This window comes from Carettochelys insculpta, chromosome 1, assembly GCF_033958435.1.
Source record: "Carettochelys insculpta isolate YL-2023 chromosome 1, ASM3395843v1, whole genome shotgun sequence".
NCBI classification, from domain to species: domain Eukaryota; kingdom Metazoa; phylum Chordata; order Testudines; family Carettochelyidae; genus Carettochelys; species Carettochelys insculpta.
The window spans coordinates 28,985,169-29,012,386 of record NC_134137.1 but is presented as its reverse complement, the minus strand read 5'-3'; the positions used below and the strand labels follow the sequence as shown (position 1 = coordinate 29,012,386).

The 27,218-nt window shown below is 44.9% G+C and overlaps 1 protein-coding gene across 2 annotated transcripts in view; it reads right to left on the bottom strand.

Moving 5' to 3' along the window:
• Positions 1-27,218, bottom strand: part of LOC142007335 (putative N-acetylated-alpha-linked acidic dipeptidase) — a 79,526-nt gene that overhangs the window by 31,018 nt on the left and 21,290 nt on the right. For both annotated transcript variants that reach the window (XM_074983950.1, XM_074983958.1), the window contains exons 5-8: positions 15,281-15,406; positions 8,066-8,252; positions 6,637-6,730; positions 383-481 (exon numbers count right to left, since the gene is read on the bottom strand). In XM_074983950.1, the coding sequence (XP_074840051.1) occupies positions 383-481; positions 6,637-6,730; positions 8,066-8,252; positions 15,281-15,406 (506 nt within the window). The remainder of the gene's footprint in view (positions 1-382; positions 482-6,636; positions 6,731-8,065; positions 8,253-15,280; positions 15,407-27,218) is intronic.

Genomic DNA, 27,218 nt, shown 5'->3' with positions numbered 1-27,218 from the left:
TGAGTTAATATCTTCCCTATTTTATATGATGCAGTAAGCTGTCCCAAAGCTGAAGACAGTTTAGCTCAAAGTAGACCTGAGTGGAACTTGCCTTGTGAGGACTTTGACTGAGCTTGGATTGATCAAAGAGTTTGCTAAGATCTGGAACCCTTTCAAATGAATTTGGGCCGCAATTTGCTTGGACCTTGAGCAATGTATGGATTTGCATCCAAATCAGGTGATAATCAGCTGATGTTTTGCTTTGAGTTCACTTTAGCCCAGAAACGAGGTCATACAGCTTGAGGCCAAGGAAAAACATGGAGAGCTTGAGTTCAAAGATTTCACCAACTGTTGTCATATTTCCCTAGCTATTAAAACTTGCATTACGTAATGAAAAACTGACCTTGTAGAGTAATTGTTTATGAAACCAGGCCCAATGTTGTAAGACACATTCAGGCTTCCTTTCCAGCTGCTGTCTGGTGGGGCAGTTCCTCCCATGTGACTGTTACAAAAATATTGTTTTTATTGTTTATTATATGCATAAGTGAGAGTGCCCAGGAACTCCAGTGATGAAGCAAGACACTCCTCCCCATCCCCCGATCCCTCACTTTGCCAAGAGTTGTATGAATGCTGGAGAATAAAGCAGCACTTTCTCAAAAACCTTACCAACTAAACTGTATCTGAAAGTGTATTGAATAGGTTTCTAAAATGGAAAGGAACTGAATTGGATGCTCCAAGGGATCTTTACTTGCACCTCTGCCTACAGTTTAGATCCTGTTCTCAGTTACTACTACTACTACTACTACTTATGCCTTGTACTCCAAGTGGAGCATAGGTCAACTACAAGTCTCCTCCTCTTCACTCTGCCTTGGGACAAAACTTCTAGCTGGCTCCAGATGTACCCCGGTTGTTGTCCTTCAATCTCGGTTGGCCTTCTCCATGTTGTCTGAGTTCTTCATTCTTGTTAGTCTTTGAAGTGCTACTGGACTGCTTTTTTGTTTTGTGTTTTCTGTGCAGGTTCCATATGAGAGCTTGACAGACTATGTTGGATGATGGTTTTCTGACAGTGTGGCCTAGCCATCCTTACTTTCTTCTCTTGATTTCAGTGGCAATTGGATCTTGTCCTGCTCTGTTCCAAAGCTCCTCATTTGGGCCAAAGTCTTGCCACTTGGTGTGAAGGATATACCTCAGGCATCACCACTGTAAATACACAGCTCTGTGTATTTGCATCAATGTTGGGTACACAAAGCTGACCCGTCAGCAATACAACTGAAATTTAAACCACATTTCAGTGATTAACACAGACTTGTGACAAATGGTAAGAGGTGGTTTTTTTAAAACTAAAACCTGCTAGGGTCTTGAAAATAAAAAACGTGGACTAATACCCATCATTCTAAATCGTGAACAAACTAAAGCCCTCAATTAAGTCAATAAAAATCAATGCCTGCATAGCAGTCTGTGTGAGAAAATGCCTTTGCAGAATCCAAACCTCATTTTTGTATTACTGGTATATTTTGTTAAGTGCAAATAAGAATTGGGATGATCGTCAGAGTCTATGAATGCCAGAAGGCAGCCCCAATTTTTGCATTCTGGCCCCAAATCAGCATAACACTTAAGTGTGTGCTTTATTGTAAACATCTGTATAAGTTCATCTATATTCAGCAAAGATATTAAGCATATGCTTTATGCCCAAGAGTGTGTTAAATGTGAAAATCTATAGAAAATGTGTTTGTTTTATAAATCAGCAGAACTAGGCATTCTAAACTTTCAAGATTTACATGAAAATAAGAACCAAGTGTCTGTGATGGCATATGTTTCCTTTATGTTTTCAAAACCAACCCTCAAGATATTTACAACTCATCATCATCAACCATGGGCTCAGTGCCGATTGGTGTCGGTTACCTCTCTCACTATTTCCTTCCATCTTTCCCTGCCTAGTGCAGAGTGGCTTAGTTTCTGTAGACCAGCTCCACACCAATCTACTATATTATCTACCAAATCTCTGTGGGGTCTGCCTCTCCTATTCAAACAGTCCATTATGCCGAATACCAGGGTCTTGATTTTCCATTCATCATTCATTCTGAGAATATGTCCAAATAGCTGTAATTTGCATTGTATAACCTTCTGCAGTAAGTTCTCTTTCGGCTGTATCTTCCTATATAATTCCTCGTTGGTGATATTCTGCATCCAACTTATTCTCAGGATCTTTCTCTAACAACTCCCCTCGAACACTAATATTCTTCTCTTTGTATCTTTCTTTATCATCCATGTCTCACATCTGTACAACATGCTGCTGAATACATGCAGTTTCAAAATGCTCAGCTTCATCCCTAAGCTAATCACTTTGCTTTTCCAGATCTTGTCCATCACCTTGAAACTTGCTCTTGCTTTTGCTATTCTAGTCACTATTTCCTTCTTACAGTCTAGATCGTATGTTATGTTGGCCCCCCAGATATGTGAACTTCTCTACGTTCTCTAGTTTGATCCCACCTACAATGATCTTCCTTTCTATTTCCTCATCTCCAAATAGCGTTGTTTTTGTTTTATCAATGTTCATAATCAGTCCATACCACTTCCCTTCTTAGTTTAGAAACTGCACCATTTTCACTAGCTTCTCCTCATTTTCTTCAATGATAACTATATCATCTATGAGTCTCAAGTTGTTAATTCTTATTCCGTGCACAGATATCCCTTCTACCTCTTCCTTGATTTTGTCCATCACTCTTTCTAGAGGCATGCTGAAGATACTGGGTGATATTGGATCTCCTTGTCTCAAACCTCCACTTACTCTACACCCACTTCCAAATTCTCTGCATGTTCTTCTTGCTGCCTCCACATTGTCCTGTCATTCAATCACCATCGCCACTTTCCACAGTCCTTATGTACGACTCAGACACAATTAAAAGCAAATGACTATTTATGTTACATTGGCAACTACTAACTGGGTCATCAATCATAAAAAGAAAGTTTCAAACCCAAATAATTTTTTCATAAACTAGGCATAACATTTTGTGAGAAAGTGATTTGGGAATACAGTATTCCTTAGGAGGTTGGCCTGAAACACATGCTTATACTAGGATCTTTTCAGTAAAAGCTAGGCAGTCTGAGTTCTAACTTCATCCAAAGAGGGCCTAACTGTACCCTCTTAGGCTGACAGACAGCTCCTATTTGCTTCAGAGAAATATATGCACATGTAGCTAGGGGCAGGAAGAATGCCTAAAATAAATGCAAAGACAAGTTATAAACAAATTATATGTAAACCTGAGATTGGCAATATCATGCCCATTACCTGGAATTGCCAAAAATTCTGGATTTTTGTAGCTTTTAACATTGTATAGCAGATGTAAAGATCAAATATGTAGCAGATTCCCTTTCAGGAGCCAGGAACTGTTTTACATGTTACTAGACAAAATAAACTATTATATCAACAAATTGATGTCCACCTGAGGTACAAAGTACAAAAGTGAAAAATAAAAGTGTGGGATTTTCAAAAGCAGTAATGTGACTTTGGAGCCTATATCCCATTGAAAGTCAATGCTCTGTTAGATACTTATTCAACAGAGAAGGCAATAAAAAGAGAAGTTTATGTTCCTGATTCAAAAAGTTTGTTTTTTTTTTAAAATGTGTTTTCATGCTTCCATTATGGTACACCACACACCCAAGGACTAGAGCTAAATGGGGCAGGGTGGGAGGGGAGGAGGAAGGGAGCATGCAACTTTACCTCCAGGGCTCCCTTACACTCTAATTTTTTCAAATACTCTTGCCAAGGTATTTGTCAATGTAATCTTTGACCTTCTTGTTCTCAAGACTGAACACAAGCTTATTCTGGCTTACATAAGGATTTCAGCAAGAAGGGGGAGGGAAGGGAAAGGGTGGAAAAAAACCTTTTGCAGAGCAGGGAAATAGAAGAAAGAAAAGACCAAAGAACTTGTACAAGCACAGAGTGTCCCTTTCGCTGCTGCTCACTTGAATGATCTCTGATGTACAACCATGTTGGAAGCTATTATACTAAAAGGACTGAGACCTACAGCTCACAAATTAATTTTCATAAAACTTGTAGGAAAGACAGGTACTCAGACTTATTATACATACAACATAAGCTCTTTGCAACATGGATTTTGTTGATCTTTATTGCTCTGATCCTAAATATGCTTGCAAATATGAGCCAGTTTATGTGAGTAAACAGGCTTCAACGGGGTTTTTAATGTACATAAAATTACTTGTGTGTGTTTGTGGCTTGGGGCTTGTTAGTACAATACACAGCACTATCAGACTCTGAGCATTATCATCACCAATATTAAATAATGTAACATTAAATAATAATAATACGGCACATCCTACCAAAATCTAAAAGTAAAAGCTGACAGTTAAACTCACCCTGGGACCTGGCCTCAGGGCAAATGAATGAATGTCCTGGAGAATTATTTGAATAAACAAGGAATTCAATTGCCACTAGCTCTGACTGTGTAAGTGCACACAGAGTACGATAGGTTCTGTCTGGAAACTAACAAGAGATGAGTCATTCCTTACAAAAAGGTGAGAATTTTGCTGAATGAAGGAGAAATGCTAGAAGAACACTGGGTTCACATTTTGGCTTGTTAGCACAATTTCATCTTCAGCTGATTTAATGCACTGTACAAGCATGCCTGCACCTAGCAATGTTTGGATGGTGCACAGATGCTTACCCATCCTCCAGACGCAAGTGGTAAATGTTTCAAAGGGAAAAGGTTGACTTAGGGATACCACCTTCCAAAAGCAGGTGACTTGACAGCTCTGCTAATTATTAAACTTTAATTACTTATTAAGGTACCTTTTACAGCTTTGATAAAACATTTATTTATATAGATTTATTTAAAATGCTCTGGGCACATATCCAACATACACTAAAAATCTAATAAAACAAAATAACACAAAATAAAACAAAAAAGCAGTCATGTAGCACTTTAAAGACAAAAAATAATTTATTTGGTGATGAGCTTTTGTGGGACAGACCCATGTCTTCAGATTAGATCAAGGAAGAGGTAGAAGGGATATCTGTGCACGGGAAAAGAATTAACAACTTGAGGTTCGCGGATGATACAGTTATCATTGAGGAAGATGAGGAGAAGCTAGCGAAAATGGTGCAGGTGTTAAACGAAGAAGGGAAGAGGTACGGACTGATTATGAATATCGATAAAACAAAAACAATGGTATTTGGAGATAAGGAAATAGGAAGGAAGATCAGTGTGGATGGTATTCAACTAGAAAATGTAGAGAAGTTCACATATCTGGGGAGCAACATAATGTACGATCTAGACTGTAAGAAGGAAATAGCGACTAGAATAGCAAAAGCAAGAGTGAGTTTGAAGGTGATGGATAAGATCTGGAAAAGCAAAGCAACGAGCTTAAGAACAAAGCTGGGCATCCTGAAAACGTGTGTATTCAGCAGCGTGTTGTACGGATGTGAGATATGGTGATAACGAAAGATTCTAAAAGAAGAATATTGGTGTTCGAAAGGAGTTGTTACAGAAAGATTCTGAGAATAGGATGGATGCAGAAGGTCACCAATGAGGAATTATATAGGAAGATACCGCTGAAAGAGAACCTGCTGCAGAAGGTTATAAAATGGAAGCTACAACTATTTGGACATATTTGCAAAATGAACGATGAATGAAAAATCAAGACCATAGTATTCGGCATAATGGATGGTTCGAATAGGAGAGGCAGACCTCACAGAGAATGGACAGATGATGTAGTAGGTTGGTGCAGAGGTAGTCTACAGAAACTTAGTCACTCCACACTGAACAGGGAAAGATGGAAGGAAATAGTGAGAGAGGCATCAGACACCAACAGGTGATGAGCCCACAGTTATTGATGACGATGAATGGGAATTTAATGGCAAGATGGAAAAAAATGAAATGAAAACTGACAAATCAGCTATGTAGGCCAAAAGGGAGGCTGAAGAGAGGGAAGAGGAAGAAGATTACTTACTGTAAGTGTCTATTAAGTGACGTGCCTGCGATCCCTACGAATATCAAAGATGGGGAAACTGTCCTTGTAATGTGTAAGGTAATTGCTGTCTCTATTGAGACCTAGGCACTAAATAACGACGTTGAGAATAAACTCAAGTTCAGATGTCTACCTTTGTAATCTGGTGTTAGTCTATTTGTTTTAAGATGCAGATTTTCAGGTCTTTAATGCTATGGCCTGCTCCCATGAAATGCTCACTGATGGGTTTCTGTGTATTCAGGTTTCTAATGTCTGATTCGTGTTAATTCATTCTTTGGTGAAGCGATTATGCAATTTGTCCAATATATGTAGCAGAGGGGCACTGATGGCACATGATGGTGTACATAATATTAGTGGATGTACAGGAATATGAGCCCCGATTGTGTAACTGACATGGTTAGGTCCAGTGATGGTGTCTCCAGAGTGCTTTAAGTGCTACAGCACTGCTTTTTCGTTTGTGAAGATACAGACTAACATGGCTACCTCAATGTGACTAATCTAATAAAAGGCTTTCTTATGTTTTTTTCTTTGATATTTCCATAATGTTCAACTCCGTTAGTAAATGTGCCAGAGGAATGGTGTGAATCATTTTATCTTTGTCTTTCAATTACCTCCATAGATTTCACAAGACATTCTAAGAAAGTTTCCCCTGGTCTTCCATTTACTTACCGTAATAATTTTTCAGCATCATTGTAGCCAATGGGATGGACTGGAAGCTTCGGAAGACCTACAGCGCTGGCTTCCTCGTATCGATAGGCATACTCTGGAGGTAGAAGACTGGTGTTTGTTTTTATATGTCTTTTACAACACATAGCACAGCTCTATACTGAAATAAAGAATAATTACTCTGATGTCCTAAAAACGAGGCAGACATTTCCACAAGAACACTGTGCTCCGCATGGAAAAAACACAGTTTCAGAGAGGCCTCAACTCACTCTCCTTGGGTGTCCACAACCTTGCATCCCCAATTTGTTGTGTGTGCAAAATTCCACATTTGTAAACCATTTCTGAACATGGTTCTTTTGTCAGATGGTGGAGAGAAGGATTTCCTTAACATAGGAGTAGGAGGGACCCTTGCCAGGAATAAAAGCAGACAGGGCTTTCATGCAGAAAGTATCATTGGATCTAGTGCTCAGATGGTGGCTAATCACCTACTTTCTCACCACCACTATCCTTTTCTACTGCTCTGAGAGGTGCAACAGTAGGGCCAAGAGGAGAAATGGCAACAAACAGCACTACAGAGTGCTGCACCATCAAAGGGCCCAGTGGCCAAAGGGGAAACAGACCAAGCTTTGCAGAGCTGACCCCCACCCCTATCCACCATGGGGATTATGCAGGTGAGCTAAGGCTGCCCCTAATGTGCAGAAATGAAGGGGAAGAGAGAGAACTTTTAATACATATATCTCTATCAGAGGTGGAAAAAGTACCCCAAAAGTTACTTGAGTAAAAGTACAGCTGCTTTCAGGGGTGGGGTGGGGGTGTACTTAAGTACAAGTCACCAGAGCCCCTCTGGAAAACTGCTAGAGTAAAAGTACACATAGCACATCTTTATTGTACTCAAGTACTCAGAAGTGACGGAAGCTGCACTTTTACTCAAGTAACTTTTGGGGTGCTTTTCCCACCTCTGATCTCTATAAACACATACATCACCCTCATAGAGCATGTGCACATTGCCCTCTGACAGCCAGCCTCAGTGAGCTTGGGGTTGTACCAGTGCACAATATGTCCCCTCCCAGTCCCGTGTCTGGGCCGCTGAACATTTGAGTTGTAGGCTCAGTGTTATCTCCCCACTGCAGACCGTTCTCTCCCAGTGAGACTACTTTGAGCTTCAACTGCACCATGCTGCCCACTCTGAATCCTCTGACATCATCTTGCTCCCTCGTGTGGCACCCATGCAGCTGCACTCTGTGAAGGAGGAGCCAAAAGCTGCTTCCTCCGTGCAATGGCCACAACAGGTGGGTTTGAGTACATCTGCTCCCAAGAAATGAGAAACATGCTGTCACCTTTTCCCACTCCTCCTAAGACCCTTCCCTTTGGGACCACCTGGATCTCATGAGAGCTAGGGACACAACAATGGCTTCTTACCAGTGTCGCTCACCTGTTGCTGGATACCCTGGCGTGAGAGGATCCCCTGCCCCATTCAGATTTAACACATTCCCACGCTGGGCTCCATCTCCAGGAAGGTTCCAGCCATTTGGAAAGGGATCTACTCCAGCGGCGCAGGAGTCAGCAGGGTCTGAATACAGAATTACTCCCTTGGCACCAGCCAGCTCAGCATTCTTCACCTAAAACACATATCCTGTTTCCTTAATTCAGTTCTTGACAGTTTGGTACCAGTGCCTGAATTCTCCAGGCCCCTGTCACAAGTGAGAGGAGATATCAAGCACTTCACAGCATAGACCCTTTGATTCTTTGCATTCAGGGAACTAGTTAAAGCACTGTCCCCTTTCAGACAACTCAACGGAGGGTAGAAAATGGTGACAAGTCCTAGGACCAGAATCTGATGTATTACTACTCAAACACAGTTAAGGGCTCTAAATTATATTAACGCCCACTTTAAGGCTCCTTGACCCCACCTGAGTGGTTTAGGTTTGGTATCCTGCTGAGAAACTGGATACACCATAGCAACAGAGAGAAAGCCCTGCTAGTCTATATACTATCAAAACAAAAAAGCAGTCAAGTAGCACTTTGAAGACTAACAAAATAATTTATTAGGTGGTGAGTTTTTGTGGGACAGACCCACTTCTTCAGACCATAGCCAGACCAGAACAGACTCAATATTTAAGGCACAGAGAAAGAAAAATAGTAATCAAGGTTGACGAATCAGAAAAAAATTATTGAGGTGAGCAAATCAGACAATAGAGGGGCAGAAGGTGGGGGGTGGGGAGTCAAGAATTAGATTAAGCCAAGTATGCAAAAGAGCCCCTATAGTGACCCAGAAAATTCCCATCCCAGTTCAAACCACGTGTTAATGTGTCGAATTTGAATATAAAAGAGAGTTTAGCAGCCTCTCTTTCAAGACTGTTGTGAAAATTCCTCTTCAGTAAGATGCAGACTTTTATGTCATTAACAGAATGGCCCACTCCACTAAAACGCTGGCTGACCAGTTTGTGGATCAGGCGTGTTTTTATGTCTGTTTTGTGCCCATTAACTCTTTGCCTCAGAGAGTGCACCCCACCATCAACTTATGCCTTGATTACTCCACACGAGAAATACATTTCCTGGACACTACAGTACAAATCAAGGATGGCCTGATTGGTACTACCCTCTACCAGAAACCCACTGATCGCTATACTTATCTAGTATCAGAGGGGTAGCCGTGTTAGTCTGGATCTGTAGCAGCAACGAAGGGTCCTGTGGCACCTTATAGACTAACAGAAAAGTTTAGAGCATGAGCTTTCGTGAGTTAACTCACTTCTTCAGATGAAGAAGTGAGTTAACTCACGAAACCTCATGCTCTAAACTTTTCTGTTAGTCTATAAGGTGCCACAGGACCCTTCGTTGCTGCTATACTTATCTACACACTTCTAGCTTCCATCCTGCACACATAACTAGATCCATCATTTGCAGTCAAGCCCTTACATACAATCACATTTGCTCTGATCCTACTCACAGAGACCAAAAACTACAAGATCTTTACCAAATATTCATAAGCCTGAATTACCCACCAGGAGAAATAAAAAAGCAAATTGACAGGGCCAGATGAATACCCAGAGACCAGCTACTCCAAGACAGGCCCAAAAAAGCCAATAACAGAACACCACTGGTCATTACCTACAGCCCCCAAATCAAACCACTGCAACGCATTATTAAAGACCTACAACCCATCCTTAATCCGAATGCCACACTCCAGAAGGCCCTAGGTGACAGACCTGTTCTCTCCTACAGACAACCTCCCAACCTTATTAGGATTCTCACCAACAACCACAGTCTATACCGCAGGAACACCAGTCCTGGAACTTTTCCTTGCAACAAAGCCCGCTGCCCGCTTTGTCAACATATCTATTCTGGAGATACCATCATTGGACCTAACCAGGTTATTCACAGAATCATGGGCACACTCTCACGTTCCTCAACTAACATCATATGTGCCATCATGTGCCAACAATGCCCAGATGCTTTGTATATTGGACAGACTTCAAACTCTCTTAGACAAAGAGTTAATGGGCACAAAACAGACATAAAAACACTTCTGATCCACAAACTGGTCAGCCAGCACTTTAATGGAGTGGGCCATTCTGTTAAAGACCTGAAAGTCTGCATCTTGCTGAAGAGGAATTTTCACACTACTTTGGAAAGAGAGGCTGCTGAACTCTCTTTTATATTCAAATTTGACACATTAACACGTGGTTTGAACCGGGATGGGAATTTTCTGGGTCACTATAGGGGCTCTTTTGCATATTTGGCTTAATCTAATTCTTGACTCCCCACCTCCACCCTTCTGCCCCTCTACTCCCTGATTTGCTCACCTTGATAATTATTTTCTGATTTGTCAACCTTGCTTTCTATTTTTGGTTCTCTGTGCCTTAAATATTGAGTCTGTTCTGGTCTGGCTATGGTCTGAAGAAGTGGGTCTGTCCCACGAAAGCTCACCTAATAAATCATTTTGTTTGTCTTTGAAGTGCTACTTGACTGCTTTCTTGTTTGGATACAGCATGTGCATGTGGGATTTGGTGCTACTTAGAAGCCTATGCAGGAAATACGTGCAATAGCACGGAAACGTTACTCCTGTAGTACTACAATACCAAACATAATTCTAGTTTGTATCCTGTCAGCAAAGCAGCTGATTATTAAACTATTTAGTGCACACTATAAAAGTCTTAGGAGTGTTAACGGAATCTGATATGTTAGCTGCCAAGTGAGAATTTTACACAGAAGATCTCCTGGGCAGGGAGGTCAGAACTGGAAATCATAAGAGAATGTATTACTGAATCTTCCATTTGTTTGAGCATATACATGAAGTCAAAGAACAACTGTTTATTTTAGGCTTATGGGGCAGCAGAAAAGCTCTGTGCTGTTTTGACAAAGGGAAGGATTTTCATGTCTGTGTTTCTGGAAAATAAAATCAGTGTTTAACTGTGGCCGATGGATAGTGCTTTGAAATACAACAGATTTCATTTTGCTGCAGGTAACATAGATCAGTATAGTAAGAGAGTGGCAAATAATCTTCAACTTAAGCTATGTCTACACTGGAGCAATCTTTCGACAGACGTTACTGTCAGAGGATACCTTCCAACAAAACTTCTGTCGACCAAGTGCGGCCAGACACGAAAGACGATTACTCTTTTGATCCACTCTGCTGACAGAGAGTGACCAGACAGCCTGGCTGCTCTCTTGATGGAAGGACCTCCAGAACCCTGCCAGACAGGGTTGCACAGCTGGCAAGCCCTTCTAGGAGCCTTGGCGAGGTGCTCCCTTAAAGGGTCTCTCCCAGACAACCCTTCCCTGCCCATACTGAGGCTTGCCTACCTCCACGAGGGACAGCACAGCTGCTACAGCAGGGCTCACACACTTGCTGAGAGAGATTTTGTGCTTTCGTGTTAGCCAAGGTACCAGAGCAGCCTCCGGGCTTGTGCTGGCCCCACACAGAGGTGCACCTCATCATTGCCATCCTCCTCTTCCTCTGGCAGAGCACGCCTGGCACCGACTTCGAGTGCACGCCCCTGCTGCTGAATGGGCCCAGTTGCTCTCACTTCCCGGGTGCTCAGGTGGGTCTGGAGGCACAGCACAAGTTCCAACTGGTGGGACCGGCTGGTCATGGGGCAGTGGGATGACCAGCAGTGGCTCCAGAACTTCTGCATGTGGAAGGACACCTTTCTGGAGCTCTGTGCCTGGCTCACCCCAACCCTCTGGAGGCAGGACACCTGGCTGCAGCCTGCCAGCCCCCTGGAGAAGCAGGTCATCATCGCTCTATGGAAGCTCGCCACCCCTGAGAGCTACCGCTCCACTGGGAACCAGTTTGGCATGGGGAACTCCACCGTTGGGGCTGTCCTCATGCAGGTAAGGTACTCTTGGGCTGAAGACCCTGAACAGGGGAGAAAGGGAGTTGTCCCATCCAAGGGGGCCTTCAGAAAGTGGGGTCAGCAATATGAGGGATGGTGGGGGAGCCTCGTGCCTGGGGGTCTGTAACTGTCTCATACTCACAAGCCCTGCTGCCATGGGGGCAGCCTCTCGGTGGGGCTCCCGGAGAGCTCGGGGTCGGGGAGAGGAGCGGAAGGAGGCAGGGGAGCCCACTGGGGCCTAGGGGCCCCCTACCTCAGTCCCTGACATCTGTGTTTGGTTTCCTCCCCTTGCAGGTCATGAACGCCATCAATACCATCCTGCTGCAGAGGGTCATCCATCTTGCAGACATGGATGTGGTCGTGGCTGGATTCGACACCCTGGGGTTCCCCAACTGCTTCAGGGCTGTTGACGGGACCCACATTCCCATCCACAGTCTGGACCACAGCACGGCCAGGGTCATCAACCAGAAGGATTATTACTCCATCATGCTGCAGGCCCTGGTCAACAACTGGGGACAGTTCATCTATGTGTATGTTGGGCGGTCAGGCCGAGCACATGACGCATGGGTGTTCCACAACTCTGAGCTGTGCTGGAGGACACAGCTGGGCGCCTTTGTCCCCTGCCGCGAACTGGCAGTTGGGGATGTGAACATACACTCTGCATTGTGGGGGACACCCCTCAGGAAGCCAGGAACTCTTTAATGCCCAGCTCAACTCGGAATGGATGCAGACCAAATGTGCCTTCAGCCCTCTGAAGGCATGCTTCAGGTGCCTCCTCACCTGTCTGGATGTGGGGGAGCCCAATGTCCCCCAAGTAAAGGTGGCATGTTGTGCCCTCCACAACATTGGGGAGGGAAAGTGGGGGCCTTCCTCTGGGGATAGGGTGCAGCCATGAGCTGTGTCTATGAGTGGCTGGACGCAGTTCCGGTCTGCCAAGCCCATAGGGACAGGCTGCAGATCAGGGAGGCCCTGAGGGAGAGCTTCTCCCGTGGCCCCCAATGACCCTCCTCAGGGCACCCCCAGTGGGGGCCTCAGACCTGCAGACCTACCCCATCCCCACCACGACCCGTCCCTTCACCCCATCACTGCTCTCTGAACCCCTCCCCAATGGGGAGGGACAGGGGGTTATGAGATGCCTGAGTCTCTGCCATCTCACTGGAATATGCTGCTAGGAGTGGGTATAGAATCACAGAATTCTAGGGCTGGAAGGGACCTTAGGAGGTCATCAGCCCGCTGCTTAAAGCAGGATCAACCCCAACTAAGTCATCCCAGCCATGACTATGTCAAGCCCAGACTTAAAAGCCTCTAGGGATGGAGATTCCACCACCTCTCTTGGCAACACATTCCAGTGTTTCACCACTCTTCTGGTGAAAGTTTTTCCTAATATCCAACCTATACCTCTCCCTCTGTAACTTCAGACAATTGTTCCTTGTTCTGCCATCTGTCATCACTGAGAACTGCCTCTCTCCATCCTCGTTAGAGCCCCCTTTCAGGAAGTTTGAAGGCTGCTATCAAATTCCCCCTCAGCCTTCTCTGATGCAAACTAAATGAGCCCAAATCTCTCAGCCGCTCCTCATAGGTCATGTGCTCCAGCCCCTTAATCATTTTCGTTGCCCTCTGCTGAACCCACTCCAATGTGTCTACATCCTTTCTACACTGAGGGGCCCAGAACTGGATGCAATACTCCAGATGTGGCCTCACCAGTGCTGAGTAGAGGGGAACAATAACTTCTCTAGATCTGCTGGAAATGCTTTTCCCAGTGCACCTCAATATGCCATTAGCCTTGGCTACAAGGGCACACTGTTGACTCATATCCAGCCTCTCATCCACTGTAATCCCCAGGTCCTTTTCCGCTGCACTGCTACTTAGCCAGTCAGTCCCCAGCTTGTAATAGTGCTTGGGATTCTTCCAGCCAAAGTGTAGGACCCTGCACTTCTCCTTGTTGAAGTGCATCAAATTTCTTTTAACCCAATGCTCTGATGGAGTTGAGCAGACAACATGCTGCTGGGCTGCCTCCATGATCTCAGCTTCCTGCCATGGGTTTTCCGGGGTTCCCTGCACCTTTAAGAATGGCTGGAGGCAGAGATCATAGAACTCTGCTTGCTGTGGACAGGGTGTCCCCCAGGGCAGCCACCCTGCATCATGGAGTATTTTCCTGTCAACAGAAGGCCCCCCAGAATGTCCAGACTGTCCTTCTGTCAATAGAGCTCTATTGAGAGTAGCATTCTGCCTCCTGGGGAAATGGCAGAATGCTGTTGATTTACTGTCAACAGAATGCCTGTGTAATGTGTATGCTTCACCAATTTTGTCATCAAAACTCTCTAGTGTAGACATAGCCTGAGGTTGTAAGGTCCAGACATTTTAGTCAAAATTTACCATAGTCATTCCCAGGACATACAATGATTGCCTTAATCCTATGTCCTAGGCATCTGTGTAAGCAAATTTAGCATAATCTACCAGATCTAGTCATGCAGCATTTCCAAATAGTACAACAAAAATAATTTGTTGTTTCTTTTAGTGAGAATAAGTCAATGTTACTCTCAGGCCTTAGTGGTGCTACATCCCAAAGGGGAATGCTACAAAAGAGGAGAATACTCTCTCATTTTCACGAGCCTTTCCCATCCAGGTGGTTTGTTGATCACTTGGTGTTCCAGAAATAATTCATCAACACTCATTATTACTTATATCTTTCATTTGTGAAAATGATACATATAAGTCAGATGTCACTGCAATGGGCAGAAAATATTCTTCAACAGAATATCACAAATCTAGGTATCTCTATTAAAAGGTTTGGCAAGGTCTAATCCGATTCAAATGGAAGTCTCTTGAATTTTTTAAAAGAAACAGGATCTCAGACATGTCCAGCCTTTCTATGGACCATGGACCTGACTGAGGAAAGAAAGCACTCAAGCATGTAGTTAAAATTAAGCATATGTTTATGTGCTTTCCTGAGTCAGGGTCTAAAGCATCTGAGGAAATCCATACACTTTTTTTTTAATGAAAGAATCCTCTGTTGGGCTAATCCTGGACTAATATGAGGAAATCAAAATGAAGCAACATGTTAGACACAATTTAAAGAACAGCTCACTCTGTAAAGAAGAGTAATTTGAAACAAGTGCACTGAATTATTTACTCTGCCACAGATGTGCTAGCATAGCTCCTACTAATAAAGTATCTTTACGTGTAGTTTGGTAAGCAACTCAATTATGCCAAGTCTGCCAAAAGACTCCCAATATGGCTGTCAGTAATATAGAAGGCCTATCGTAAGCACAAATTGAGACTATATATCAATTACAGAGTAGATGCATTACCTTATTTCCTCTGAAGATTTTCCCATATCTGGCAATGACAATCTTTCCAGTACAGTTAATTCCCATTTCTCTTTCCAGTTTGAAAAAATCTTCAGTACGTCCATAGTTGACATACACCAACTCACCCTAGCAGATGAGAGGCAGAGTGAGAGCAGGGATATCAGTGAACATAGGAAAAGAAATGTGTTCTCTTACTCGGACAACCTGAGAGCAAGGAATTCAAGTTATAATGCTGTTCTGATGGGGATTCCCTCTGTGGCCACAGGCAAGTGGCAGATAACGTTAACCTGTAAGGTTCTGAGCAGCTTCAACTTTCATTCAAGGCAACAGGAGGCACAGGTGCTGAAGCAGCATGCAGATTCAGGCTCCTTATCTTCCTGATCCTGTGCCCAGTGAAACCAATAGCAAAGCTTCCAAAGACGAAGCTTGAAACACCCACATTTCCCCATCTGTTAGGTAGGGACTGTACTAATTAGCTACTTCACAGGGGTGTTGGGAGTCTTAATTAATACGTGAGGACCAAAAAGACAGCATCAGCATTTCTCTGTATGTTTTTTACTAAATGAATTTTTGGTTTTGCTTTGGTAATTAAAACAGACTCTCGCAAAGTCTTTACAAGACCTTAGTGCTCTGGGTGGGTTGATAAAATGTTTGATGTCTTTGTCCCAAAGCTACTGGAACATTTAACCAAGTCCTCCTTGTCACTGAACTCTAGAATAACATAGATCTGACATGGACCTGTTACATAAGAACATAAGATCAGCCATACTGGGTCAGACCAAAGGTCAATCTAGCCCAGAATCTTGTCCTCCAAGAGAGGCCAATGCCTGATGCTCTGGAGGGCAGGAACGGAACAAATAATCACAAAAGTGATCCCTCTCCTGACATCCATTTCCAACCTCTGACGAACAGAGGCAAGGGACGCCATTCCTACCTATCTTGGCTAATAGCCACTGATGGCTTTAACCTCCACGAAAGATTAGGAGCAGATCCATATTATTTTATGCTCACAGTAAATGAGCGGTCGGTGTAAGGCTCTAATAGCTTTGAGGCCATTTCTAAGTGGATTTTTGGCTAAATAGATACAGTATTTTTTTTTCTGAATTGATTGCGAACCTTTACTTTGTCTTTTGGGCTTGGTCTACACTGAAAAGTTGTACAGGCACAGCCGTGTAGATCAGGGGTTGGAAGAAACCTTCCCTTCTAACTCAGGGGTTCTCAACCTTTTTCTCATTGAGCTCCCTCTGCCCCGCAACATGCTATAAAATCCATTGCCACAACTGTTTTTCTTCATATAAAAGCCAGGGCCAATGTCAGGAAGTAATAAGCAGTGCAGTTGCCTACGGCCAAATGCCACAGGATGCTTCGATGAAAGCTCCAGCTCAGGTGACAGACCTTGTGGCCCTGGGTTTCAGCTATGGATGGTGGGATTTTGGCTTTCTGTCCTGGACTCTAGCAAGCATAATGCCAGCCCTGCTGGGGTGGACCCCCTGAAATCTGTATGCATCCCCTCAGGGGCCCTGGACACGTGGTTAAGGATCATTGCTCTAACTAACAGACTCTGAGGCTGCGTCTACACTTGCATGCCTCTTTCGAAAGAGGCATGCAAATGAGGAAAATTGAAAATGCAAATGAGGCACAGATTTACATATCTGGTGCCTCATTTGCATATTCTTCTTTCAAAAGAGCTTCTTTTGAAAGAAGAAAAGCAGTATAGATGCAGCTCTTTCGAAAGTAAACCCCATCTTCGAAAGAACCCTTCTTCCCATTAAAAAGGGAAAGAAGGGCTCTTTCAAAGATGGGGTTTACTTTCAAAAGAGCTGCATTTGCACTGCTTTTCTTCTTTCGAAAGAAAAATATGCAATTGAGGCATCAGATATGTAAATCTGCACCTGAGTTGCTTTTTCAATTGCCCTCATTTGCATGCCTCTTTCAAAAGAGGAATGCAAGTGTAGATGCAGCCTGAGGGGTGGGCACATTAGTCTGTAGCTTCAGAAATAACAAGGGCTCTGTCTACACTGGAGAATTCTGTTGATACAAGTTCAGTGTAAACACTTTTGTCAACAGAGAGGGCTTCCGGTTGCCGGGCAGGCGTTTGCAGAGCTGCCATTCCGATTTCTGTCACCAGAGGGTAGTGCAGTCTGGCAGTAGTCCTCTGTCAACAGAGCAAGTTGTGTGGAGCAATCTGTTGACAAAGGTAACTAATTTCTATCAACAGATGCTTCTAGTGTAGGCATAGCCCAAGCAGTCCTGTAGCACCTTAACGACTAACAAATTTATTGATTAGGTAATGAGCTTTCGTGGGTAAGACCCGCTTCCTCAGATTACTCACAAAAGTTCATTACCTGCTAGCTAACAGAGTTATACTGACGAAACTCGAAAAGTGCAGAAGCAGTTATGGTGCTGAGAGAGAGCTTCTGTCAACGTAGCTAATGTACTTAGGGGAGGGGATATTCCTACACCAACAGCAAAACTCCTTCTGTTGGTGATGGCCGCATTGATGCGAGTGGACTGTACAGGCTCCAAAGTATAGACACTTGCTGAGTCAATTCAAGATTCCCTTTTATATATTCTGAAAAACTGAATAGCACATTAGTTTGCTATTATTATGTTCCAAGGCCCCAGGGTACTGCGCTATACACATGTGTGAGTGTTCACAATGTCTTCTCCAAACTGCTTACAACAAAGTAAGTGTGACAAACAACAGGTGGGAGGAATTAGAGAGGATACAGGTAACTGTTCTATATTACATCTGTAATTTCAATTGTGTGACAGGCATATTCCAGACAAGTAAGACAACACTGGGCTGGATCCTTGGTACATGTACATTGACATAACTCCAGTGAAGTCAGTTGAGCTATGAGTCCCCAGCTAACCACCTACTTCCTGATAACCTCCTGAAACGCATAGCTCAGAGGGACATCACACAAATATGGGAATAAAGAAAAGGAGATACCCCAATGATGGAAGACAGGGCTGCATGGGACACCAGGGTCACTGAGGCCAGGCCCCTTGCTTTCTCAGGCAAACCCATCACATAGTCCCATTCAGAAACTCATCTAGCTTCATCTGAAAGCCAGGTTAGTTTCTTGCCCACGTTACTCCTATTGGGAGGTTACTGCAGAACTTAACTCCTGAGGGTTAGAAACCCCCTTCATTTAAACTAAGATTGCCAACAGATTCTAAATATGGCCATCAGTTACAGAGAAGACATAGATTAAGCACAAACTAAGATCAGTTATAGAGTAAATACATTACCTTATTTCATATGAAGAAACTATCACCCCAAATTTACTCCTGCCAAGTTTATATCTTTGGCTGGGTCTACACTTTGAGATAAATTCGAATGTCAAGGCTTTAGCTCGATATTAAAACATGACTATCTTCACACATAATACTATTAACTCGATTTACTGAACCATAATGCTGATTACAGAATATTGACATTACGGGACATTATGGATATACTGTCTATCTTGAATTTAAAAACTCAAATCAAGGCTAGTGTGGAGGCACCATGTCCTTAATTTGAATTTGTTAGCCTCCAGAAATGTCCTGTATGTATCCCACAAAGCTACGCGGTGAGCCTCCAGGTATGGCTGCTTCGTTGTGCACTGCTGTCAGGTGTGTGGGAAGAAGGTCAAAGTTAGCCTAGGAAGTTTGGATTGAATTTGAATTTGAATTAAAATTTGAAATGGAATTTAGCGGCCCAGCCCTGCAAATAAAAAGGGCGCCCATTATGAAAAAATCCCTTTGCCCATCGCATCGCACCGCATTGGTAGCAATTATCAATAGTCCTGTAATGCAGTCATGAGCACTCAGGGTAGTGATCTGACTAACACTTCTTGGGCTCGCAAGAGAGCCCCAGCTTGGACCCACCAGGAGATTCTGGAGCTCACTGCCATTTGGGGAAACCAATCAGTGGCAAAGAGACTTCACGTGGCCAAAAGAAACATGGCCAACTATGATCAGATGGCGTGCAAGATGGCAGCTTGAGATTACTCCCAGGACTCTATGCAGTGCCAGGTGAAGGTTAAAGAAGTCTGTCAGTCATATCAAAAAGTCCAGGAAGCCAATCAGTGGTCAGGGATGGCTCCACGGACCTGCCACTATTATCAACAGCTCCACATGCTTATGGGGAGTGACCCCACAACGGAGCCTGGACTGAATTACAATACTTGTGGAAGCCCTGGTATGGATTCTAGAGTGAGCACAGAGGAACAGTGTGGCCTGGAGGAAGAAGGCAATGGAAAGGATGAAGGAGCAACGAGCAGGGGACAGAGGAAGTTGTTCCAGACAGCTTGGAGCTATTCATCATAGACCTGGAACTGTCCCCTCCATAGCGGGCCCCCCCCCCAGTGTTCCCCTCCATGCCAGGACCCTCCACAGCAGTCCCCTCCACGGCGGTCACCTCCACGCTGGTGTGTGAGCCCTCTGAAGCAAGTGGTTTGGGTGAGTCTTTATTCTGCATGCTATGTCTACACTAGCCCCCACCTTTCGAAAGGGGGATGCTAATGAGACACTTCGGCAGATGCTAATGAGGTGCATCCATAAATATGTAGAGCCTCATTAGCATAATGCTGGCTGCAGCAATTTAAAAGTGCCGCTTTTGAATCACGCACCGCCTGTGTAGATGGGGGCCTTTTGAAAGGACCCCCCAGTCTTCAAAAGTCCCTTATTCCTAAAACCAAATAGGAAGAAGGGGCTTTCGAAGACTGGGGGTGGGTCCTTTCAAAAGTCCCCCAACTACACGGGCGGAGCACAATTTAAAAGTGGCACTTTCGAATTTCCACAGATGGCATTATGCTAACAAGGTAATGCATATTCATGGCAGCACCTAATTAGCATCTGCTGAAGTATCTCATTAGCATCCCCCTTTCGAAAGTTGGGGGCTAGCGTAGACATAGCCAGAAAGACCCATCCATTGCACTTCAAAGCACATTATGTGAATTGTATCTTAATTTTGACATTCATTTTCTAGACCCAGTGTCCAGCATTGCAAAGAAAACCAGAAGATGCAGGAAATGCAAACAAGATATGATCCTGCAGCACTCATACAGAGCACAAGAATTGACAAAGGGCACTGCTCAGTGGCGTCACAGTACAGCTGAGCAGGGTCAGAGTCAAGTAAACTTAAACAAGAGAATGCTTGACCTGTAGCAGCAGCAATTGTCAAAGACGAATGAGGCTGTGGCAAAGCAGTTTGAGGTCACGGCAAAGCAGATGGAGGTTGCCTCAAAGCTCGTAACGGCTGTTACTGAGCAGACAGAGATCCCGCCCCCATCCTCGCGGCCCCCTGGACAAGTCCCCTTAGAGGAGGTCACCCACCCCCCATCATCGGGGTCCCCATGTGGAGAGGGAGGGCAAGGCCATCCTGCCGCTCCAGCCCCAAGGTCACTGCAAAAGGCTATTCAAGCACCCTTGAGAAGGCTTCTTTTCCTGCCCGCTTAAACCTCTCCTCCCCCGAAAACGAAACCATTCCTTTGAGCTCGGTGTGATTTCTTGTCCTGAAGGAGTTGTGGGGGGAGACACAAATCAAAATGGGCAGGTGGGGTGAGAGGGAGTGCCGCTGAAGGCACAGCTGGGCAGTGAAACTCCCTGGTCTGTAGCAGACGCACGGCTGAGGGAATGGGTGGTTGAAGGGAGGGGCAGTGTCGCTGAGGGCACAGGTGGGCAGTGAAACTCCTCTCTCTGCAGCAGACGTGCGGCTGAGGGAACCGGGTGGGGTGGGGCGGTGCTGAAGGCACAGCTCATTCCATTTACTACGTTAACCCCTCCCACCAAAAAGAGCATTTATTCATTACGGCACAGTTGATTTATTGGCATTATGGCAGAGACATATGTAGGTACTACGTGCATTACAGATCAGTCATAAAGCAGTTTTTTAAAGCATCCCTTATGGCTGCAGCCTGAGCGTGGCTGGTCGATGGCAGCATGGACAGTTGCAAGTAAGCCCTGCCTATTGCCTCCACTTCAGAATTCCAGGCAGACAGGAAAGTCTCCTGCCTTGATTCATGTCTGTTGTGCAAAACAGTGCACACTGTAATAACAGTGGGGACATTAGCTTCAGAAACATCCAAACGGGCCAATAAACATCTGACCCTCACGTTCAAAAGTCCAAAGGTGCATTCCACGATCATTCTGCACCTGCTCAATCTGTAATTAAAGTTTTCCTAGCTAGGGCCCAGGGCTCCTGTGTAGGGTTTCATCAGGCAGGGAAGCAGAGGATAAGTAGGGTCGTCCGATATAACAATGGGCATCTCCACGTCACCAATCTTGATTTTCCCATCAAGGAAAAAAGCCCCATCCAGGAGCTTTCGGTACAGTTCTGAATTTCAGAATATGTGCGCGTCATGAACTCTCCCTGATCAGCCAATGCTGATGTTGGTAAAACAGCCTTTGTGATCTACCAACCCTTGCATGGCCATGGAGAAGTACCCCTTTCGATTAATATGCTCTGAGGCCAAGTGAGATGGGGCCACAGTGGGAATGTGTGTGCCATCTATTGCCCGACCACAGTTAGGAAAGCCATGGGCAACAAAGCCATCCACTATGGCCTGTACCTCTCCTAGGGTCATGGTCTGCTTGAGGAGATGCCTACAGATTGCATGGGCCACCTCCATCACCATGGACCCCACTGTAGATCTGCCCACCCCAAACTGATTTGCCACTGACCAGTAACTGTCAGGGGTTGCAAACTTCCACAGTGCAATTGCCACTCATTTCTCTATCATTAAAGCTGGCCTCATTTTGGTGTTGCTGTGCTTCAGGGTGGGCACCAGCACATCGCAAAGTTCCATAAAGGTGGACTTGGGCATGGGAAAATTCTGCACCCACTGGTAGTCATCCCAGGACTCCAAAACGATGTGATCCAACCAGTGTGTGCTCGTCTCTCAAGTCCAAAAATGCCTCTCCACTGTCATCAATGCATTCATGGCAGCCACCAGCTCTGTGTTCTTGGACTGCAGTTGGCACAATTGCTGTTCCAAAACACCATTCTCATCCTCAGCAGCAGCAGCAGCACCAGGATAGACAAGTGTCATTGAGTTTTGGAACTGAAGGACAAATTGGGTGACAGCCACTTTAGTTGCTGAAACAATCTGTGCTATGAGTTGGAGCATTCGTGGATCCATGCTTGTGCTGGAATGCTGCAGCAGGAAATGGTGCGATCTCCAGTTTTTTTTTCACACGGTTACTGACGCACCGAATTCTAGGACAGTGCTCGGAATTCTGGGATTCCAACGTGAAACACACACAAGCAACCAGGACTAAGGCACTGTGGGATAGGTACCCACAATGCAGCGCATACGCTGTCAAACTTGCACAGGGCAATGGGGATGTGGAGATTTGACACAGAGAAAAGGGGGTTGAATTTCAAGAAGCTTTGTGGACACTATTCAAATTCATAATATCGAGATTAAGTATTCGAATTTACTATATATCGATTTTATCTCGTAGTGTAGACACAGCCTTTATGTTCTTATTCCAACATTGTCCTTTAACTGAAACAATTCCTCTCCCTCTTCGGTGATTAACACCAATATACCAATACCTAACAATTATAGCCCCTCTGAATTTTTGTTTTGCTAGACTAAAGTGTTTCTTTTTTTCAAAAAATAATGAGGATTATGAATACTTCACTGAGGAATGGACCAGAGTTTGCAAGTCTACTGGGAGAGATGAACATATTTAAGGAATGGGGAAGCTCTGAAGACTCTTTGAAGAGGTTCGTTGCATAAGAGGCAGTTGGAGGCAAGAGTGGGAGAACATGAGGGGGATATCAAGTTGGAAGCTTGGTTGGAACAAATTGGGTGGGCCGGGGAATCAAAGGAGGACAGAGTGGACAGGAAATAACCAAAGTGAAATTGGTTATGCAGAGCCTTTACAGCAAGGACATGGTACCCGAATTCTACGTAGAGGGTGAGGAGAAGCCAGTTAAGAGACTGGGTGTTGTTGCAGACATGACTAAGGAAAAGGATTTGTGTGACAACTTTTGGCGTAGACTGAAGGGGACAATCAGGAAGCCCAAAGAGTTGGTCACAGTAACTGAGAACCAAAGTTTACTGCACAAGAGTTTTGCTGATGGGAATAAAGAGGAACAGGTAGATCTGGAGGATGTTGCGCTCTACCTCAGTTGCCTTTTCACCAGGTAAGGACCATTAGACAGGAGAAAAGAAACTCTAAATGAAGCAACAGTAGCAGCTGCAAGAATAGCTGACTGGAATGTTACCAGTTTGTGATGAAAAAAAATTAAACAATCGTACACTCTCTCTCTCTCTCTCTCTCACACACACACACACAAAAGTGGGAGGGTGCTGAACCAGTGAGAAAGCGCGATGCAATTCTTTGATTTTTCTACTAACTTTAACCCTATTTTAAGAAAATGTTCATGATTATTTTGTGTTTGTGATTATTTTTACAATCTTTTCAAACAACATTTACAGATACATCCCACCAATTCAGTTGCTCACAAGCTGGTATCCTACCCTTGGATATAAAAGTAATCTTTTGCATTTACTTTTCTTCCAATACCTAAATCACTTTACTGGATCAGAATCATGTGGGACTTGGTTGAACCCGAAAGTTTGGGAAAAGAGTCTCCTATTTGCTACTCTGTACAGTTGTTTTCAAAGTATGGAATAATGGTACAGGTTGCACCTCCCTCATCCAGCACCCTTGGGACCTGACCAGTCCCAGATGAGAGATTTTGTAGGACCGGGGTGGTCAATGCCCTTGGGACTCCTATCCTGCCCCACCAGCCCCAGCCCCTTTCCAGACTTCACACAGGTTTCTCAGCTCCATGATCCCCAGTCGCTCCCCAGCTTGTGGCTTCGCAGTCCTGCAGCTTCCCACCTGGCTCCCTGCCTCCTCTCCTCACAGTTCCCTGGCAGCTCCTGGCCCTGCAGCTCCCCAGCTCATTCCCTGGCAGCTCCCTGGCTCACAGCTTCCCAGCTCTGCAGCTCCCCAGCTGGTTCTGGGCCCGCGGATCCCTGGCCTGCTTCCTGCTGGATCTCTGGCTTCCCAGCTCCGCTGCTCACCGACCAGTTCCCCAGCCACCGGGGCCCCAGTGCTCATCGCTGGCTTGCAAGTCATTGGGCCTTGGTGGCTTCTGCTCCCCACCTTCCCTCTTCCTCCTTTCGCAAGGGCTTTGTGGGGGGCTCCAGCAGGGGCTCTAACCCCAGCCCCACGCTCCAGAAGGGGCTCTACACCGCTCCCCACTATAGCTGGGACAGTGGGGGCTCCAGCTCTAACCAAGGCCAGGCTGCCGTCCACTGCTATGGATCCAGCCCCAGCTCCACTGATGCAGGTCTGCCCCAGCCCTGGGACCCTCTGGTCCTGCAACATCCGTGATCGTGCCTGACCACTGATGTTGTCAGACATCGGATTTGAGAAGTCGAACCTGTATCTATTTTGAAGCAGTTGCCATCTAAGCAGCAAAAATAAATACACCCACACACAGAATGGCAGATTTTTCTAGTCTTTCACATTCTAAAAGACTCTTGGGTTTTAATTGCACTATTTATGTACTGGAAGAATATACATAATCATCAGTGCAGGAAGCAGAGGTGTGGGAGGTGCTGCAGATAGCGTAAGCCATGAGCACAAGCCACGAGCACAAACCACGTGCACAAGCTATGAGTCCCACAACTCTGCTGCTCAGGGTATCAGCCATGGGTCCTGGTGTGCCACAGGCCCCACACACAGGGGCTCTTTTGCTGGCCTAGGGTCCCACTTAGCACCCAGCCCTGTGGGTTCTATTGCTCTCCCTATTGACCCAGCAGCTGGACACATATGCAGGGTCCCAACTGCTGGCCAGGAGTCCCACCTGGCTGCCAACCTCAAGGTCCCAGCCACTTGGCTCCTGGGGGCTGCCAGTCCCATGTGCAGGGTCCTGGCTGACAACCCACACCCCAGGCTATGCACCTGTGACAACTGGGACAAAACAATTCCTAGGTGCCCCTCTACCCTCTCTTCCTTTTGCCAAAGAAGGCCTAATCACCTGTTCTTAAAGGAGTTCACAGGGCTAGCTGGCTGGTCCCAGGCCTTCTGCCCCTTTGAGTGGCAGATCATCCTGTTACAAATACATTTGGGCTCGTGTTATGGCAGCTGCCACACTCCACAAGCACATGGTTTAAAAGATTTACAAAACAATGACTTCAGTTTCACACCATGAAAAGAATGGACTCTACTTAAGCCAGACATGAGGGGCCTGACTTTCAGCTGGTGTAAACAGGTGGCCCTCCATTTGAGTCAGTGAAGTTGACTTACGTCTGCTTGAGGTTGTGGCCTGGTTTGCTCAGAACAAGCCATATGTCCCAGCTAAGATGATTTTCTGAAACAGCCTGAGTTTCAACAGTTGTAAATGAACAGGAATTCCACTGACTTCAACAGTGTAACACCAGAATCAAACCACTGTACATAAGAGGAGAATCTGGCCCATTCTCTCATCATTATTTCTACTGAATGTGTCAACCAATACAAAAATGCTGACTTGTGTGCACTCCTAATTGGAGTGCCACAATTATAGCAATTAATGGCACCCTGCTGGGCTTCCAGAATCAGAGAAATTGTTCCACAGTGAAAGGAGAAGCCAAACCACCATATGAGTTAAAATGTATTGTAAAAGCCTTTCCATATTTTCTATAGCTTTTCTGAATTCCTTGATTAAGCCGAGGTAGTCACTGCAACATGTAGGCACAATCCCACTTCTTAACAAATATGATCAGGATAATTAAATGTGATAAAAGAGAGTCAAGTATCTGGATGCTCAGGCCTCTCTGATACATTACTCTGATTCTGCCTGCCTTTCCTGAAGGGTATTATTTATATAATATAATATAATTTATATAATATTGTATTACTCAAAGTCTACTTCTAAACTTCAGGCTTCTGTGGCATGACCAGAGGTCTCTCAGCAGAAGTCTGCCACATCGGAGCCTTCTATCGACATCTCTGTGCACCTCGTTCCATGAAGAAGAAGAGATGTCTTGACAAAGGGGGTTTTCCTGACACTTGGGCCTGTACAGATGGACCAAATGTCAGGTAAGCATCTCTGGACACAGCAGTCATCAAGAGATATGCAAATGTGGTGCACATTTCACGTATCTTTTGCCGACAGGTATCGGCAATCTAGACACAGCCAAAGTGAATAGAGGTGGCAGAATTGGACCATCTGTGATGCTGATGGAGGTCCTCTGGATTTACACCCATGTAATTAAGTGCAGAATTTGGCCCAATGGGTCCTCACATCTCTCATTTGACTGTTTCCAGGGCAGTGTCTGGCCACACGATTTCTAATTCAGGATATAAATGTATTCCAAAAGAGAAACAATAGTCTTCCTGTTTGCAAATTCTGACATCCTTTCCTGATCTGGATTGGGATTCCCCCTGCCCCCACACCCCAATAACTGCATCTACATAAAGGCTTTTGCCAGCATAGCTATTTCTGTGAGAGTATAATCTCCTCAGCTTCTCCATCCTCCGCCAACTTCTAATTGCCACAGCTGTGAGGGCAAAACTGTTAAGCATGGACCAATCTTAGCAGTGAATACTGAGGTAGACCCAATTCTGATATCCTGCTGAGGTGGGGCACTACCTTGCTCCATGAATAATCCTACTGATGAAAGATTAATTATTGGTAGCCTCTACTGCCCCAGGGAGAAAAATGACCTATTATAGCATCTAATCATCTCCTGACTAGTATACATCACAGCAGTGGTCCCCAACCATTTTATGCCCACCATCACTTTCTGAATTGAAGGGTAACTTAAGATCAACTCTGCCCTTCCCTGAGGCTCCATCCATCTGTATCTTGGTCACTCAATTTTCTACACCCTCACTTTTTCCAGGCTGGGGCAATGGTTTGAGGTTTCAGACGTGGATTGGGGAGCAGGGGGTCTCAGGGATAGGGCAGAGGGTTCAAGTACAGGAGGAGGTT